Source organism: Melospiza georgiana, chromosome 1, assembly GCF_028018845.1.
Source record: "Melospiza georgiana isolate bMelGeo1 chromosome 1, bMelGeo1.pri, whole genome shotgun sequence".
Classification (NCBI taxonomy): Eukaryota; Metazoa; Chordata; class Aves; order Passeriformes; family Passerellidae; genus Melospiza; species Melospiza georgiana.
Window position 1 is genome coordinate 60,740,634 of NC_080430.1, and position 17,998 is coordinate 60,758,631.

At 38.9% G+C, this 17,998-nt stretch overlaps 1 protein-coding gene across 1 annotated transcript in view; it reads left to right on the forward strand.

Moving 5' to 3' along the window:
* The window catches only part of LOC131094437 (collagen alpha-1(XV) chain-like), a 119,119-nt gene that overhangs the window by 42,150 nt on the left and 58,971 nt on the right, over positions 1-17,998 (forward strand). The window contains exons 5-12 of the mRNA XM_058042035.1: positions 215-307; positions 2,655-2,781; positions 4,046-4,164; positions 6,840-6,968; positions 7,550-7,575; positions 9,928-9,991; positions 14,460-14,537; positions 16,171-16,233. Of these exons, the coding sequence (XP_057898018.1) occupies positions 215-307; positions 2,655-2,781; positions 4,046-4,164; positions 6,840-6,968; positions 7,550-7,575; positions 9,928-9,991; positions 14,460-14,537; positions 16,171-16,233 (699 nt within the window). The remainder of the gene's footprint in view (positions 1-214; positions 308-2,654; positions 2,782-4,045; positions 4,165-6,839; positions 6,969-7,549; positions 7,576-9,927; positions 9,992-14,459; positions 14,538-16,170; positions 16,234-17,998) is intronic.

The following is a 17,998-nucleotide window of genomic DNA, read 5'->3' on the forward strand; positions in this document are numbered from 1 at the left end:
GCTTTCAGGAAATGAACTGTGGCTTTTATTTTTCTGAAGGGTCATTTTCATGGAATGCTATAAGTACTGAAATAAGTTAACATCATGATGACACTGAGGCTTCACCAGCCAAAAAAAGGAGCATTTTTCTGCATTTAAATAGCCAATTCCTTGGAGATCATGCTTTTTCCCCTGACTTTTATGAATTTTTCCCCAATAATTTGCTTTTGCACAGGCTTCAGGGGACAGCAGTGGCAATGGCAGCATTCAAGAACATGACAGTTCTGAGGCACAAGAAGCTCTGGCACCTTCTCATCTTCCCATAAGGGTAAATTTATTTGACTTATCTACTTTAAAACTCTGGTTTAATATTACTCTTTTAAAGGGTGGGGTCTGGATTTGATGAATGGCTTTCATAATTGGCAATTTCCAAGGCTCCTACAGAACAATGTGCACCCATCCATGAGAATGATGGCACAGTGCCAGATAAAAGATCTGGTATATTTGATAATAATCAGCAACCAGATCTTGGGAAGAGTGTAATACAAGATTGGGAAAATACATATGACACTTCCTGGGAACACTCTCACTCTGCACCAATTTTTATCTCAGGAAATGCTTGTGCCAAGACTATATGTGGTTAGTAGAACTCAGCTGAGCTATTCATCTTTGAATTTCTTGCTCTGTTGTTTGGGACTTTTTTAACACATGAGAATTTTACTACCCTCTGATTCCTGATGCATAATTCCTTAGCTAATTTAATGACATGATTTGTGAAGGATGTGCACCTTTTTCTTGCCCTTCTGAACATGCTGACTGCCACTCTCATTTGGTAGTTAATTGACTGGATAACAGAGTAAACAGCCGTTTTTTACCATTTTTAGAGATTTCCAACACATTGTGTCCGCCCCACTTTTTGTACCTTAAACATTAAGGTACGAAGGCTTAAGGCCTTTTTTTTATTAAGGCTTAAATATTCTAGTCCGTTCCTCACAATGAAGCTTTCCATGCTTCTTGTGTCAAACATTCTTTTTTTTTTTTTGTTAATATAAGTTCTCATTGGTTCCTTTAGAGAAAATCAGTTGTTTTCTGAGAAATGTCTTCACAGAAACTATGCTCACATTTGTCTGATATTGTACACGCTTCAGCTATTTCACTATTGAATCTTACAGAACCCATGGGCAAACACTTTTTGGTCGTGATGTCCTGTCATTCGCTTACTGTGTTTCCAACCATTTTCAAACAAAGACTTCCATTTTAGTCATATTCACTGCTGAATTTCCTAAGAATATCTTCCAGGGTCATGAATGGAAGAAAACTTTATTTTCTATTATAGACTTCAAATTCTCTGATCACTCTTTTTCTAACTTTATTAAGTATTGACCCAGCCTCCTGCTCCTGATGTGTTTAAATAAAATTTTATTACTCTTTTGCCTTTTACATATAGCTCACCAAACTCATTTTGGCCTGCCTTGCGCTTTGCACAGAGTCACAGACTAGTTGAGTTTAAAAGGGACTTTTGAAAATTGCCCTGTCCAATTCCTTTTTCAAAGCAGAGCCAAATACAGCAGCTTGCTCAGTAAGCAGGTTGTTCAGTGCCAGTTGGTTTTTGAATTTCTTCAAGAATGGAGACTCCACATCCTCCCTGTTTCAATGGATGTTTTTTTCTGACACATAGCCTCAATTTCTTGTATTTCAATGTGTGTCCATTGTCTCTTTTCCCTTCACTGGCTACAGAAAAGGATCTGGTTCTGTCTTCTTTACTCCCTCTTGTGAAGATCTTCTACATATTGATAAGATAGTTCTGAGCCTTCTTGAGGCAGTCCTTCCTCTCTCATCTTTCTCCAAGTGATCAAAAGACAGGCAGCTGGCCCCAGATGGTACTGCTATGTGGGTAATTCCTCACTGGATACAGGATTTGCAGTTTACTTTTCCTGAATTTTTGCAGCCAGGTAGGGTTTTTCCAAATAGCAGCAAAATCACCCCAGCACTTGATGACTCCTCTGCATTTTACATCACACCACAAAATTTAATCCAGGAAATCTTACTGTGCCTTGACTTTTTCTCATTTGGATAAAACTATATCTCATTCAGAAAATATGTCTAGCTTCTTTATCCAGAAAAATATAAATTCTTTTAGCTATTGTTTTTAGCTTCTGTTTAAGAATCTTCATAATTACCACACTATTCAAAGTTACACACAGCAGTAGTAGAATTTTTGGCTTTTATTCCTCCTTATGAAAGATGTGATTCAATCCCAGCTGGCCACTAAGCACCATACAGCCATTTCCTCATTGCTCCACCAATGGGAGGAGAAAGAATTGGAAGAGAAGTCAGAAAACTCATGGGTTGAAATAAAGACACTTTAGTAGGCAAAGCAATACCAAGCCAAGCTGGAATGAATCAAGCCAAAGGTCCTACCTCAAAATACAGTCTCAGACAAATGTATATTGCTTGTGATTTCCTCCCTCTCTGTGGATTCTCGAGTGTATATCCCTTGCTTTGGAGGAATGGAGTCCAAAGGTACTGCACTATTTTTTGTCAGAATTATGGTTTGCTTCACAGATATGGTAGTTATGATTACTGTGCTTTAAGGAAGGTAATCTAGTGATTCTCCCTTTAAAACATGTGATAAGCCTTTACTCTAAACCATTCTTTGGGATTTTTTTTTTTAGCCTGAAGATTCGTTGGCAGAGCCAGTGGAAGCCCCCCCGACCATACTGGCTTATTTGGAAGAGAATGATTTCTCTGGAAATCACAGATCAGAAGAAACCTCAGAAGCAGCTAAATTTAAAGAACAAGGCACTGCTTCAAGTTTTGGGGCTTTTTTTTTTTTTGGGGGGGGGGGGGGTAGGGTCATTTACATTCTCTGGTTTTGAGTCTGTCACTTCCCCGTGTATGGAAAGCCACTGTCATATTTTGAGTGCTGCCAGGAAAGAAAAATCCTATGGTTTTGGACATCCTGTGTGCTAGAAAAGAACTGGCTCATCAAACATTTGGTCTTTCAAAGTGCAGTCTGATAAATTGCAATTTATTAAAAGCAGCAAAGGTAAGTGGTAGCAACTACAATCACTGTTCAAAACATCTCTAACTTCTCCCTCCATATAGGGGTTTATCCCAGACTCATTGTTAAACATGCAGAGAATGGATTTACCCTTCTATAGTGTAGAAGTTTCAGTTACAGAATTGTAGTTAATATTTTAACATCTTAAAAAAACATTAGTTGGATAAAACTAAGAAACTGACCTGAGGAGCTGCTGGGACAATCTATTAAAAAAAAAAAAAAAGAAATGCAAGTGTTAGGCAAAGGGAATGAAAGGAGAAAAATATCTTCATTCTGCTCAGGCTGGTAAGAAGCATGGCACCCCTTGAGTCCTACCTCTGCAAACTGTCCTGCTGGCTCTAAAACCACATGGCACCTTTAAAAGGGATCTAAGATGGACATTTATTTGACGACTTGGTACAATAAAGCACAGCCTTTCAGTAAAACTGAATCCTCCCAAGGAATAAACAACTATTTACTACTTCTATTTCCTCCAAAGGATGTGAATGTGCCTAATGCACCAGTGGGGTGTTTTGGGTGCAAGAGTAGGCAGCAAAGCAATGACAGCAAGGCATAATGCAGCAAGGAATCCTGTTCTCCACAGCTAGGACAACTTCAGGACACTCCTAGAAAACAAAAAAAAAAAAAGCTTAATATATTAATAAGGCCAAAGACAGTGTTGCTATTTTAACTCCACACATAGTTCAGATAGTACCTGTTGTAATTAACTCTCTTTTTTTTGTGTTACATGGATGAAAAATAGGCAACCATTAGAGTAGAGCTTGAGGAAAACATGATGATGCAATACAGTTCTGGACATTAAAATAGACATATTTTGTAATTTTACTCTCACCTTTTTCTTTTTTTTCTTTTAAAATTTTCAGAGTTGTAAAATGGCTAATATTAATCTTTTGAATGTATTTTAGTAATAATTTGAATAATTTCTTTTTTCATAAAACTAGTAGCATCTGTCTGAGCAGGTTTTGTTTTGCTCTGTCATTAATAAGTGATTGTTTTATTTAAATTTAGCTGTCATGGAAACTGGACAAGACAACAATGAGTCTACCACTGTCACACAGAAAATGTTAAGAGAAGAAGATGGCTCTGGTGCTGGTATTTTGCCAGGAGTAAGCAGAGAGGAGGTCTGTATAACAGGTGGATCACATGCCTTATCTTTTAGTCCCAAGAACATAAAAATCTGGGCTTTGAAACATATAGCATTTGTAAGGCAGTGTGTAACCTGAATTCTGTGTGGTTCTACAAATTAGAATTACATAGGTCATCCATTTGCAATCCTGTGAGCTACTGGAATACTTGCCCTATTTGTTGGTATGTTTCAAAATAATCATCTGGCAGTGCATTTTTTATTGATTAACATTCCTACTTCAGCAGCCAACACAGATTATTCTAAGCAAAAAATAAGTAATGACCTTTCCTTCCTCTTGCCTTGAGACTCCCACACCAAAAGTTCATTCTTTTTATTATTTGAAACTACAGTCATGACAGCTTCTTTTTGCCAGTAAACACACCGTGTCATGAATTACAGAAATTTAGAATAAAATTTCCACATCGTGTGTGTTTAGTTCAAGTGTTTAAGGCTGCTCCTTGCAGGGTCTTCTTGTGTTCCTGTGTTTACTGCGGTAAAATATAGCAAGAGGTGAGACCTTAAGTTAAGGATCATCCATTAGAGCTGACATAAAGAAGTTCTGGTATTTGTTGGAGAGCTTCCAAATATAATTCCTCTAACATTTTCATGCCTGCATTCTCATATTTTTAAAGCAGCAATTCTAGTGTTAGTTTATATAAATAAATAAACCAAATATCAGATGAGCTATTACCATCTTTTTTTTTTCATTTTGGGCCATTTTTCTTAAATAAAAAATCAGTCTTGATTTAGTAATTGTGCCACATTAAGCTTAAATCTGTTGTGACAAGTAGTTTTGCTACTTACTGATCTTTATAAGATTTCCTTAACTTTATTTCAATTTCTACATATTTTTCGTTACACAGATACCCAAGAGGATTATATATTATAATAATGACAAATCATTTAGAAAATAATAACTTTAAAGAGTTGTTACTGCCACTTCTCTCTCAGCTTTTGCTTTGTTTCATGCTATTAACCTCTGCTCAATGCTCCAATCTCTCCCTTTGCAAGGCCTCCTGTCCTTCAGGAGCGCCACCAGCACCTCCCAGTTTGGAATCATCAGCAAACTTGCTCATGGTGCATTCAATTTCTGCATCCAGATCACTGAGAGATATATTGAACAGAACCAGCCCTAGAATGGAGCCCCAAGGAACACCACTGGTGACCCATCACCAGCCCTGTTCACTGCAATTCTTAAGCTCTGTCCTTCAGCCAGATCTTCACCCAGTGCACCATGAGCTCACTCATCCCACAGCTCGAAAATCTGCCCCAAAGGATGCTGTGATGGACAGCATCAAAAACTTTACAAAAACCTAGGGAAATTACATCCACCTCTGTCTCTTCATCCTTCATGTGGGTGACTTCACCACAGAAAGAAAGCAAACTAGTTAAACAGGATTTTGCTTTGTGAACCCAGGCTGAGTGTTCTTGACAAGTGCAGTGTTCTTTAAATGCTTTTCAGTGGTACTCAGTATAATCTTCTCCTTGATCTAGCCTGAGTTTAGGCAGACAGAGCTGTAGTTCTGCATCTTCCCTTACACCCTTTTTGTAGACTGGAATAACAGTGATCATGTTCCAGTCAACAGGAACCTGCCCAGATTCTCAAGATCTTCAGAAGATGATTGAGAGGGGTCCTGCCATACCATCTGCTACCTCCTTCAGTACTCTAATACTGAATCAAGAATCCTGTTGTCTCATTCAGGCTATGATCCCTACCCACAGTTTAACCAAATAGATTCTCTTCTCATTTTTTTTTCCAGATGGAAAATAATTCTGTAATTAGTCCAGATTAAAAAAAAATCCCGGTGTTTGGGACCTTTCCTTTTAGCAAAACCCAGAAAGGTCTTTTAAAAAATGATCTTACAGTTCCTTCGCTGAAAGCTGTCATCCTGTTAACTTTAAAATGCTTTGAGATTTATTATATTTCATCCCTCCTAGTTTCATTAGCTGCCAATGGAACTCAAAATATTTCATTAGTGCTTTAAAATGTGAGTAAATTCTAGTGTTTCTTTCAAAACAAAATACTGACTTAACGTGTTTTGTTCTGTATACTTGTTTTTCATTTAAATATGTATTAATGTCCAAACTTCATTCCCGGAAGGTTTTGTTTTGTTCCTGGAATATCTGAATTATTCCTTTTGTTGTTATTACTTTCTCTTGACCAAATACTAATGTTTAGCAATATTTTAGTCTTTCTGTTGTTCATTTGCACTCTTTGTTTCATCTTCTGCCACTTTTTAACCAACATGTAACTCTCCTTTGATAGAGTAGTGGATCTTGGGGAAGTTGGCTAAAACGCTCCAAAACATGTGTATCTTAACTCTTGCAACGTTTTCCCTGGCAGACTGAGTATGTGAAAACTGTATTTTTTCAAATCTACACTATTGACTTAGACTATGCAGATTTATATGGATATGAAATTAGATCATGGTCATTTGCATCTAGGTAACCAGCTCGGAGAGCAATTTATTTTTAGGTGCATGAATGATCTTCAACATGGATTGCCTTTGCTGAATGGAATATACAGTTTGCATGATGCCTGTCAGGTTCTCGCTGCATAGAACAAACCAAGGCTTGGAGGAGAAAGGGAAGGGGGAGGGGGGTGGCTAGAGAGAAAAATGGGGAAAGTAATACAACACATTTTTCATATTTCACATTTTAATTACTCAGGGCCAGAAAGGTCAGGAAGTAGAGGACGGATCCACAGAGTCTCTAGGAGGGTCAGGAATAGAAGATGTGGAAAATAAAGATCAAGGACCTCCTCGATCTCCAGGGAAACCTGGGCAGCTTGGTCAGCCTGTGAGTATTTTTTCTCTGTTGAAGAGAACATGTATTTTAGAAAGGGTAATAGTGATCCATCACACATGCATGGAGCGCTGGAACTGCACAGCCTTGCACACTGTCACCAGTTACACTTCTGTGAGATGGGTATTAGCCCAGCAGCTCAGGAGGATCCTGCCTGCACTGCACACTTGCCAGGGGCAGGGGCCTGGTGGCAGCCACCAGAAAGCAAAGGCCAACAGCTGCTGTGCTGACACAGAAATGTTCTCAGAGCAGCAATTCCACCAACTCTTTGGGCAGTACTGCAGCACCCTCCCAGCTGTCATGTCTGAGTGCGGACAAAGGTGCAGAACTCACAGGCCTCTTTCAGTGGCTTCTCTATATCCAGGATGTTTCACAATTCAGATCCTTGTGAACCATCAGCACAAGATGCATGGGATTAAAGAGAGGTGCAAAACATTGCACTGTGCTTGATACAGTTCTGGTTTGTCATTTTGTCACTTCATGGCACATTGCAATTTAATTATTTGCTTTTACCTTTTGTTACTTCTATATTACAGTGTTTTATTTATCTTTCTAACAAAGATTTTCTATTTTAGGGCATTCCTGGTAAAAATGGGTCACCCATAAGTATTTTTTATACATATTTTGGTTAACTGAATTAATAAAAACACAACATTTTTTATGAGGCTCTGCTACATTGAGGCTTAAGCAGCAAAGTGTTTTCTTCATCTCCCCTCTTTAGAAGACAGTTCTGGTGCCATAATTGACACCCTCAGGTTGTTAAGAGAGCAAAATTCAGGTTTCTAAGAGAAATTTATGATTTCCCAGTTGCAAAGAAAGTAAGAGGCATGGCATTGCATAAGCAGCTGTACCAGGAATTCAGCTCTGGTGAAGTTGGCTTTTTTTTGCAGAGGAGAATTTCAAAAAGGGGACACAGTCAGACCCTTTCTAGAGGGGTGCTTCATTGACCCTCCATAGACACATGCTGCCATGTTGCCTGCTCCTAACTTCAGCTGCAATTAACTTTGTAGTTAATTGAGAGTACTTTTGAGTTAATTGAAATGTACCTCACCCCTTTAATCTTGCGCAGTAATTCAACTGCATCATCTATTCATCATTCCTGCTTTCCTTTCTCTGAGTTCCTCTACTTTACCCTTCTCTGTCACATTTGCTGTCGTCTTCCTGGGGTGTTCCTTTCCAGCTTCTCCAGACAACTCCCAGCCCTGGGTCAGTCCACCAGTTGCTGATAGCCTGCACATGCATCCTCTGTGTGAGGTATTGCCCAGCAAAACACACAAAAACAAACCTGTAGCTGTCACATTCCGTGCGTGTCTCAGCTGCTGTTCTGTATATGTCCACCACAGATGTTCTGCTGCCTGGCTTCTTTGTTTCCTTTCTCATTTGTTTGTCACTGCCACTTTGTGTATCCTTCCCTCTCCAGCACCTTACCACCCAGAGGCTGTCACCATTCCATGCCGGCTCCTCTTTTTCTATTCTAACGTGTGCCAGTGCCAGGAGCTTCCTGACCCTTCCTGCCCCTGCAATTGAACCTCAAATGAAACTGGTGTGCTTTAAGATATTAAAAAAATAATTCAGTGGTCATTCATGGGGTGCATTATTGTGCTCCTTCCTGAATGCTGCCTTCAAACACTGGTATGTTTAAAGAAATATAGCCAGGTTTGCAAACATTTAGCCAAAACTCAAGTTTTGTGCCGCTAGGGTGTTTTTGAACAAAAAGTTTATATTTTATGTATTAACAGAAGTCTGATTACTTTCATGCAGCATATCTTCAAAGAAAATTCGAATAAACCAATATGTCTTAGAGAAAATTCTTCAAATGTAATTCAAATGCTTCAAAACCAATTGTCTTCTCCTTGTGAACACAATCCCAATTTCTATTATAGACATTTTGTGACAGTGTCTTACATTTTTGTAGTTGCACTTTTGTCCATGTGCATCTGGTTTTCAGTCTTACATATACCCATGCAACTTTACTTTTGGTTTGATGGGGCTTCACTCATCAATGAAATTAGTGTGTTCTACAGTTATGTTAGCAATGTGTTTGCTGCTTTTCTATGAACCTGCTACCAGTTTCTCTACAGGAAAAATCATCATAGGAAAAAAAACATCCTTCAGTCTTAAGAGATAAATTTTTCTCCCTAATGACTTTATATAACCCATCTTTAAAATTAGGGCAGTCCTAAAACTTGTCCAGTAGAGTCCATAACCCTAGCTGTTATGATTCCCAAAATGCCAAAATAGTGGGAAAATTATTTATTTCCCTTCTGAATATTGTCTTGAGTGTCCTAACTGAATTCATAACCAGCCCCATTTTATAAGAGCACTGACTTTAAAGCTGGTGGAGTTCTTCCTAGCCAATGAATGAGCCTCTATACATATTGTATGGAGGTGATATGAAGATGTAAAGAGTAATTTGGAATTAATTTGACTGGTGAAGTTTAGAATGGAAAATGGGGTGAAATGCTATCTAGCATACCACACTGCCAGTCAGAGGCATCTTCAGGAAGGATACTAGTTTTAAAAGTTGAATAAATTCAAGTTGGTTAAGGAAGAAAAAAGTTTTAGTAGATGGAGGGAGCAGGCTTAAGTTAATGGTATGATTTTGTGCACTCAGAGAAGCAGCTGGTAGTAGTGTGTAACCAATACTACAGTTTTAAAAATCCTTGCCATCAGAGCTGTGGCAGTCCTGTTGGCACACTCTGTCAAATCCAAATGCAGCCTGCAGGTGTTTCCATCAGCATCCCCCAAATAGGCTTCTCTTCTCCGTGGGAAGAGTAGGCACATATTTGGGTACTGCCAGGGGCATTCTATGCCAAATCTCTTACTTCCTTCCACTGTACAAACCAAGAGTTAGAAAGAACCTAGCACCATTAAATCCAGCCGCTGCTAAGTGTACAGCCTGTTCAACCTACACGAAAGAAAATGTCTAATTAAAAAAATATATTTCCTTTTAGGGCAAAAATGGACCTCAGGGGTTGCCAGGACAGAAAGGAAAAGCAGGCCAAAAAGGTGAAAAGGTATGTGTCCTGTTAATCCCCAACAATCAATCAGATACAATTTATTCTTAGATATGTATTAATTTGGTACAGTCTGAGAGAGGCATAAAATATGGAATCACAGAAAGAATTTAAACATCCTACTGTTTATTCATGAATGGCTGGATGGCACCACACCAGAATAAGTATTTTTCAAGGATGTGAATAAACTTCAGCAGTAGAAAAAGTTGGGCTTTCACAGAAGAGCTAAGGAAGATGTATTGAACACTTAATAAAGAAAAGTCAATTGTTGTATATAACCGCTCTGAGCAACTTACTCTACTGGGTAAGTGATTTAACAGAGGCAGTATAATTATATTACCCTTAGGAAATGAACGTAATTGAAATAAGACTCAAACCATCTGAAGTAACAGCTTGTATCTCTTCTGAGATGAAGTGAGATGTACTGGATTCATCTATTATTAAAGTACGCGTTGTACACAAAATTGACATACAGATAGTAAGTCCGAGTGTCAAATTATTAATTCCTTTCATCTGTTTAACAAATCAACACAGGCTTCATAAATTCACGAACATGACCCTTATAAATCTCATCTATTCAGATTAGTTTGAAATGATCCAGAATCATTTAAAAGGTAAAATTACTCTCCAGTACAGGAATCAGGTAATGAGATTGCATGGCAACTCCCCATCTCTATGTATAGATGTAATAGAAATTTGTTGAGCAGAGTGTTCTCATAAACTGTAGAGAAGTGAAAGCATGTGGGGCAGTCAGGGAGCATCTCAGGTACATCATGATGGAGACACTCTTGCTCTCCTCTGGGACCTGTCTCAGGTACGTGTTCACAAAACCAGGCAGTGTGGGAGACAAACAGGAGGACAAGTCCATGCACAGTCATAGGGCTACCACCTCTCAGAGGTTCCAGAGATATGGTGGGATCACTCACAACAGGAGTGCTACAGTGTATGGAGACAGGCCTTCCGGGAAAGACAGGCTGGTGTTATGTTTGCCCAATTATCCCATCAAAAAAAACCAAACAATATTTAAGTAGCAGCAATTTTAATTGAATAGTTTAGAAAATTATTATCCCTTATATATTATTATATATTATTATCCCTTATATAAATAAGGGATAATTTGGTTCCAATAATAGCACATAAGCAAAAGATACTGAGGGGTACGGAGGGCAGAGTTCTGGAACCCTTGCCACCTCACGTACAAGCTTGCCAAGTGGAAGTCACCCCTTATATGCCATGTGTCAATGCCATCTCTTCCTATTTTCGGTTCATCATATCTCTATCTCCGCCCTCATTACCACCCTTATCACGCATGCGCCACCACTCAGTTTGGGGGTCGCACAAGTCTTTGGGGGTCGTTTTGGATGAAGACCTCTCCTCTTCCTCTTTGTCCTTTAATTCACCTTTGGGTTACACATGCGCATCAAGCCAGTACAATGTAAGCCAAGACTAACGTATCACTAGATCTACATATCAAGGCAATAAATCCCTTATAATTAGCATTTTCTGGGACTCAACCAGGTTCTTGGTCATTTTTAGCAACTGTATCTTCAGCTTCTTTCCTGTGGTCCTTGAGAACATCTGCTGGGAAGGGGGGTGGAGCCCCTCCTCTCCCTCTCTTCTTTGGCATAACAACTTTTAACTATTTTATTATTCTCAAATATTAATTACTGTATCAATATTGATTACTGTTTCAATTTTTATCAGCAAAAATCATACTCATTTATCACACTGGGAAGGCAGATTATCATTAAAATACTCTGTCAGTTGCCAGCAGGCATCACAGGCACATAAATGTCATTTGACAATTAGTTTTTTAGGTTTCTTGCAAATCTGCTTTGGTCCTTCTTGTGACCAGAGTTATTTCTAGGGTACTTGGTACTGACATAATTCATCTGTAGGAAACCAAAAGATCAGTCAGGATTCTTTTAATGAAAACAGAGCAAACTGAAAAGATGCCAAGATTATTTTGCAGCTGCTGTAGTGGCAGCTTCTGTTAGGTGACCATTCCAATCTTCAACAGAAAGTGCTACACCTACATTGGCCCAGGAATTGATTTGCTGATGGTTCAGACTTGCAGGCATGGTCCCTGACAATGTTTTGGCCTGTATCAAAAAACCCTCACTCAGACAATGCTCAGGCCATCAGTGGTTAACTACTCCCATCACGCTGCAAGATGAGACTGAGCATAGGCTCTGTACTCCTCCAGTGCCATCCCAGGAAGCTTTTAACTTTCAGATACTCATGTTGATAGAATTCAGTGTACTTCTAAAGTTATTTCATGCAAAATGCACAAAAAAACGTGCTCAAAATACTAGCTTTGAACATGCAGGGCTAAAAGGAGTCCCAGAGTCAAGTACCTAAGGATTGTGGGCCTAGCCAGTCTGTTCCAGCTGACCTCACAACCAAAGGCCATCCAGCCTTAGTTTATTGATCAGAATAGCTATCAGAAGGAGAAAATTCTAGCAGCAGGAGAAGCTGCTTAGCTGTAGACAGAAAAAGTTATATTGGAAAGGAAAATACTCCAGTAGTCTATTCCTCATTACTTTAATGTCTATTTTAGTAAAGACCTCTTAAGCTTAGTTTTTCATTTAAAAATTGGACGAATGTTTTCAAGAGACACTTCAAAGAGACACTGTGAAGTTAGCAAAAGAGTGCTAAAAATCCTAATGATACATTCAAGAGCACTGAGGAAAGTTGACTGCTTCATATGCAGAGCTTTGTCTTGGAAATACTTTAAACAGACAATTCCTGCAGTAAAAACAGGACAAACAAGATGCTGTTCTGATCCTCTTTTATACATGTGAATTATTTTTAAGTTATCAGTTGTTCAGCAAATCGTTTCAATATGCTAATCAGTATGATTTCCTAGGCCTGGCTGTGTTGGTAGGGTGACCAAAGCTTAAAGAATACACAAAAATTCAGAACTGTTATGCTGTCTAAAGACAGTCAGCACCTTTTCCAGTATAACAATTTCTAAATTTCAGGAACAGTAGTAGGATCCACCTTCCTTTTCCTGATTCTTCTAACTGAAAACGGAAAGCCGAGAATGAATGGAGCACTATGTATCAGTGGAGAATGGGGAGCTGCTGTCACTTTTCCACCATGGTCCATGTTCTGTGTAGAAATACAGCCATGAGATGCTCCTTGGGAACGGATACAGTCAGGCTTCCTAAAAATGACCATGACCCAAATGTGATATCTGAGGTTTTTTCTTTCCTGCAGTGCGCACAAAGTGGGAGAAATTGCATGAAAACAAACACTGCCAGGAACTTATGTAATAGTCATTGGAAAAGAGGAGGATGTTTTAAAATGAATGAAAAGCATCTGTAACTGAACATGCTGGCAGACAGTGAAAATAGCCCCAAATTAATTAAACACACTCTCTCTGGATATGACTGAAGTATCACTATAGGAACCATTTGACAAAGCTGCAGGGAACAAAGAACTGAATGAATACATTCATCCAATGAACTCTCAAGCATAAAGAGCAAGTGACCAAGAGACAGTTAAAAGTCAGTGTTTCCTGCTATGTAACCAAATATGTGAATTTATAGAACACAATTTAAATGCTCATAAGCCCAGATAGCAAATTGGCAGGTTAGAGGGTAAAGCACAGATCAGTGGAGGCAAAACCTCAGCTCTTGGCTTGAGTAAAAAATATTGGACCTGAGCAGAAAAATTATTAAAAGTCACAAACATCTTAATCTGAAGCAATTGAAACTAACTTCAGCAAAATGTCAGAGATGATGTAAGAAAGACAAATTATAGGAAACTGTAGTAGTTATGAGAGAAAATGGCACATATTTGAACAGCATCTTTCATTGTGTTGACAGTAGATAAAGGTCAACACACAGAAGAAAAATCATGTTGTGGTAGTATTGAAAAAACCATTAGAGAGATTAGCAATAAAATCAAGACATTTACAGATTGAATACCATGGTGTCACCACAGTGACTACTTTTTTTTCTGGTTCGGTTTGGGTTTTTTTTTTTTTTTTTTGGTTTTTTGGGGTTTTTGTTTGGTTGGTTTTGGGTTTTTTGTTTGTTTGTTTTGGTGGTTTTTTTTTGTTTTGTTTTGTTTTTTGTTTTGGGGGGTTTTTTTGTTGTTGTTGGGGTTTTTTGGGTTTTTTTGGTTTTTTGGTGTGGGGTGAGGGTTCATATGTAATATGCCCTAAAAATTCAAGACTCACAGTTAAACCTCATTCTGGCAAGACATATGTTCTGCCTAATGCTGTTAATGCTGCTTGTACATTTTCAAATTCATTGCAGAAGTTAGAAAAGGAAGAATTCTTTCTTCCACTGCCAATGTGAAGATCATGTTCCTTGGGAGCTTGTCTTAGAAATGAACAAAGTCCAACCCGGCTCATAAGCAGACACTCTTGTGACTGGAAATCCATTGAGATTGTAGCTAGTCCTTATAGTCTTTATATGGTTAAATCCTTGCTGACTTATCTTAATTCTAATTTCAGGGTGATCCTGGTGAGGGATTGCCAGGACCCCCTGGACTACCAGGACCCACAGGACCATCTGCTCCTTCCAGAGGATTAGTGAGTATTTGGGGCTCTCTGTCAATGAGCTCAGCTTGCCACAGAGAAATCCAGAACTAAATAGGAGGTTTTCTCTGGGAAAATAGCCTGACTGCCACAGAGATAATCATGTTTTCTAAAACATTCATGCAGAAATGCAAATAAATGTCTGACTGAAGTGTAAGCTACAAAACACCCAGTATTAACTTTTTAAAACATCGGTGGATGTGTGTGCTCTCATGTGCAAAAGCAACAATATATGGGAGAACACAAAAATTTCCACAAAAAGGTATTCTAAACTTAAATTATTAATGTCTTTCTGCTACTGAACAGAGAAGTGGTTTGACAGTCAGTTATGTTTGCTGTCATTAAATACTAGAAGACACACCAACATGATTGCAGTGTTTGTATTTTGAGTGCTCAGTACTCAGGCAATGTTAAAGAATGAGTTTCAGATCCATCTCACTGCAGTACTTGGACTTTTCTCTCTATATCCATGAGGATACATGTGCATGCAGCTAAAGAAGGAATCTGGCCTGAATTTTGGGTTCATGTTGTGAGAGCTGATTTTATGCTTAGACATAGTTCACCACAGACACCAGTGGAAATCCTGGACTTTTACACAAAACCATCTGTCACACTGGATATCATGAGTGTTTAACAAGAGAGTTTGAAACATATTCCACTGGCCAAAACAGATTATATGCTCCCCTGATTTTGGGTCTGCTAAATTAAGCCAATATATTTCTGCAGCATAAAAACAGATTAACAGTGTTCTGCTGCACTACTGAGCCTGCCCTGATGCTGACTTCAGGAGACCAGCAGGGCAGCTCCAAATCCCTAGGAGAAGGTGCTCCAGGCCAAAAGTTTTACCCAGTCAAAGGTCACTTCTACAAATGTAGCAGGGAACACCAAGTCCTACACTGCCTTTACTTCCTGGTTATCTGTGACAGCAAGTTTCAAGGCCTTTTATTCTGTGGTGAGATGGAAGAAGTCTCAGTGCAGCCAAGGAATGCATCCTTAATTCCCAAGCATTTGAAACATTCACTTTGGTACTATGATAATTTATTCAGGTAGTACTTCTCGCTGTGCTTTTCTTTGTAGTCTGCAAAATGTACAAAGCTATGAAACTCACCAAGGACTAAACACTAAGGTGTTTTTTCAACAGAAGGTTTTAGAAATGGCTTCAGTATATTTTCTCCTTATAAAAGTAATCTTTTTAATTCCAGTTGTAGTAATCTCAGAATTGGGCTTTTTAAAGGAGGGATGCATTGTAGGAAACAGGGGTCATTTGTAAGATCTGCATTTTAGGATATTCTTAATGTTGACAGGTACCTCTCTGAAGTTAAAATTTGTCTGAGATATTATTTCAGTTCACTTAAACAGTTTCATGGCATGTGTGTCCTGCAGGACAGTTATCACTGTGCTCATAGAGCACCTGCAGGCAAGTACAGTGCTCAGTGACTACAAAAGAAGATGGTATGAAACACTAGAAACATAAGTGAAATGTTCTTGTTGTATTATAATTTATTTTACCAGTGACAGACTGCTGTAAGGATATTGATGATGGCTGTATTTTCAGTTAATGTCAAGTGATATTTCCATTTGTCATCCTTAGAAGCAGTAATTTAAAATGGAATTCTCCTAATTTCAGAATAGACTGGAACCTGAAGAATCAGGTTCTGGAGATACTGACAGAGAGACTGAGATTTTAAGGGTAAGCAAATATTGATATTTTTCATTATAAAAAGCTTTATTTTACTCATGCAGGTTGTAGAATTTTTCATAATGCAAGTTTAATACATGCTTAATTTACAGCATCTAGAAAGGATTTGCAGGGTTTCAAGGTCAGAAAAGGCCTAAATGCTTGTGAGTGGGGAAGAAATATGAGACAGGAGGCGGCCACCAAAGAAATACTGGCAGGAGGACTTTTCAAAATGAGAAAATGCTTTTAATCTGACTATGAGAAAGAGGAGAGAGATGGGAATCATAGCTTCATGGAGTCATAGAAAGGCATAAATGATATCTTGTTCCAGCCCTCCTGCCATGGGCAGGGAAACCTTGCACCAGACCAGGTTGCTCAGGGCCCCATCCAACCTGGCCTTGAACATTTGAAGGGATGGGACATCCACCCCTTCTCTGGGCAACCTGAGACAGTGCTTCACCACCCTCAGAGTAAAGAATTTCCTCCTAATGTCTAATCTAAACCTACCCTCTGTCAGATTGAAGCCATTGTCCTCTATCTTGTTACCATAGACCCATGTAAACAGCCCCTCTCCTGCTCTCTACCAAGCCCCTTTTAGTCAGTGGAAGGCATTACATGGCCCTAGTCTTTGCTTTTTTCAATATGGAGTATCTGTTCTAAAAAAATATAAGTGTATCTGTATGAAATGCTTTATGGTGCAGCTTTCTGGTGAACTGAACAGCAGTAACACTGCAGCTTTCTGAGTTCATTATGGTTCCTATGAACTCCAGAATGCTCTAGCACACTGGAGGCCTCTGCTTTGTAGCACAACTAGTGATAGTTTTCATTCTCTCAGATTGGTTTCTGCCTCAGGACCCCCCTTCTGTTTCTTTGTTTTTACTCAAAAGTGATCAATACCTTATTCCCAATGCCCATCAGGAGTTAGTTGCCACACGCTGGAAGTTAGCAATCTTTCCTAATTTAGGAGCTTCTTCAGATGCCCTTTGTAGGTGACAAGACAGGTGAGTGCACTGCAGAAGGCTCTGTTCAGTGCACTGAAAATCCAAGATGAGCCTCTTCCAGATAGAATCCTGTACATGCCCCAAGTCAGAATTAAAGACTCCCTGACTTACAGAGCCATGGCCCAAAACTTCAAACTCTCTGTCTCTGTCTGCTAATGCAACCAGTAACACAGATGAACTTGGACATGGGAAGAAATATTTGCAAATGTACTGCTCCTCCTAAAATAACATTTCACTCATTTCATTCCATTTGTTTGATTTAAATACCTCTGCTCATGTCCATGCAGGATAGATCTTTAGAGCAGAGGCCAGTTTTACAGCACTAAGCAGGTCTGGACCATGAGTAGGGATTCGCAGTTCTCCAGCAATAACATTGACAAACCCTATGAAATGGTAGAGGAGAAAAAACCAACCACTTCCCTCTGTACAATGATGGTTTCTTTATGGTTAGGTCTCTTATAATTCTTATAATTAGATCGATCCTTGGGATATGTCTGAGATCTCTACTGGGTTACAGAGAGTTGACACCTTTTTTTTTTTTTTTTTTAAATGCTTCTATTTCAATGCTATGAGGTGGCAGAGTTCAGAGAGCACAGGTGAGGGAGGTCAGTGTGACCCTATGTAAGGGCATATCTGTGAAATCAAAATTGGTTCTCAGTAAGCAGAATGTGGGTGGAAACCCCAGCTGAGTTTTATGGTTTTATGAGCCTGAAAAGTCTATGTGAGCTTTTTCCTGTTCCATGTGTATAGAAATGAACCAGGCTAGGATAATTTCT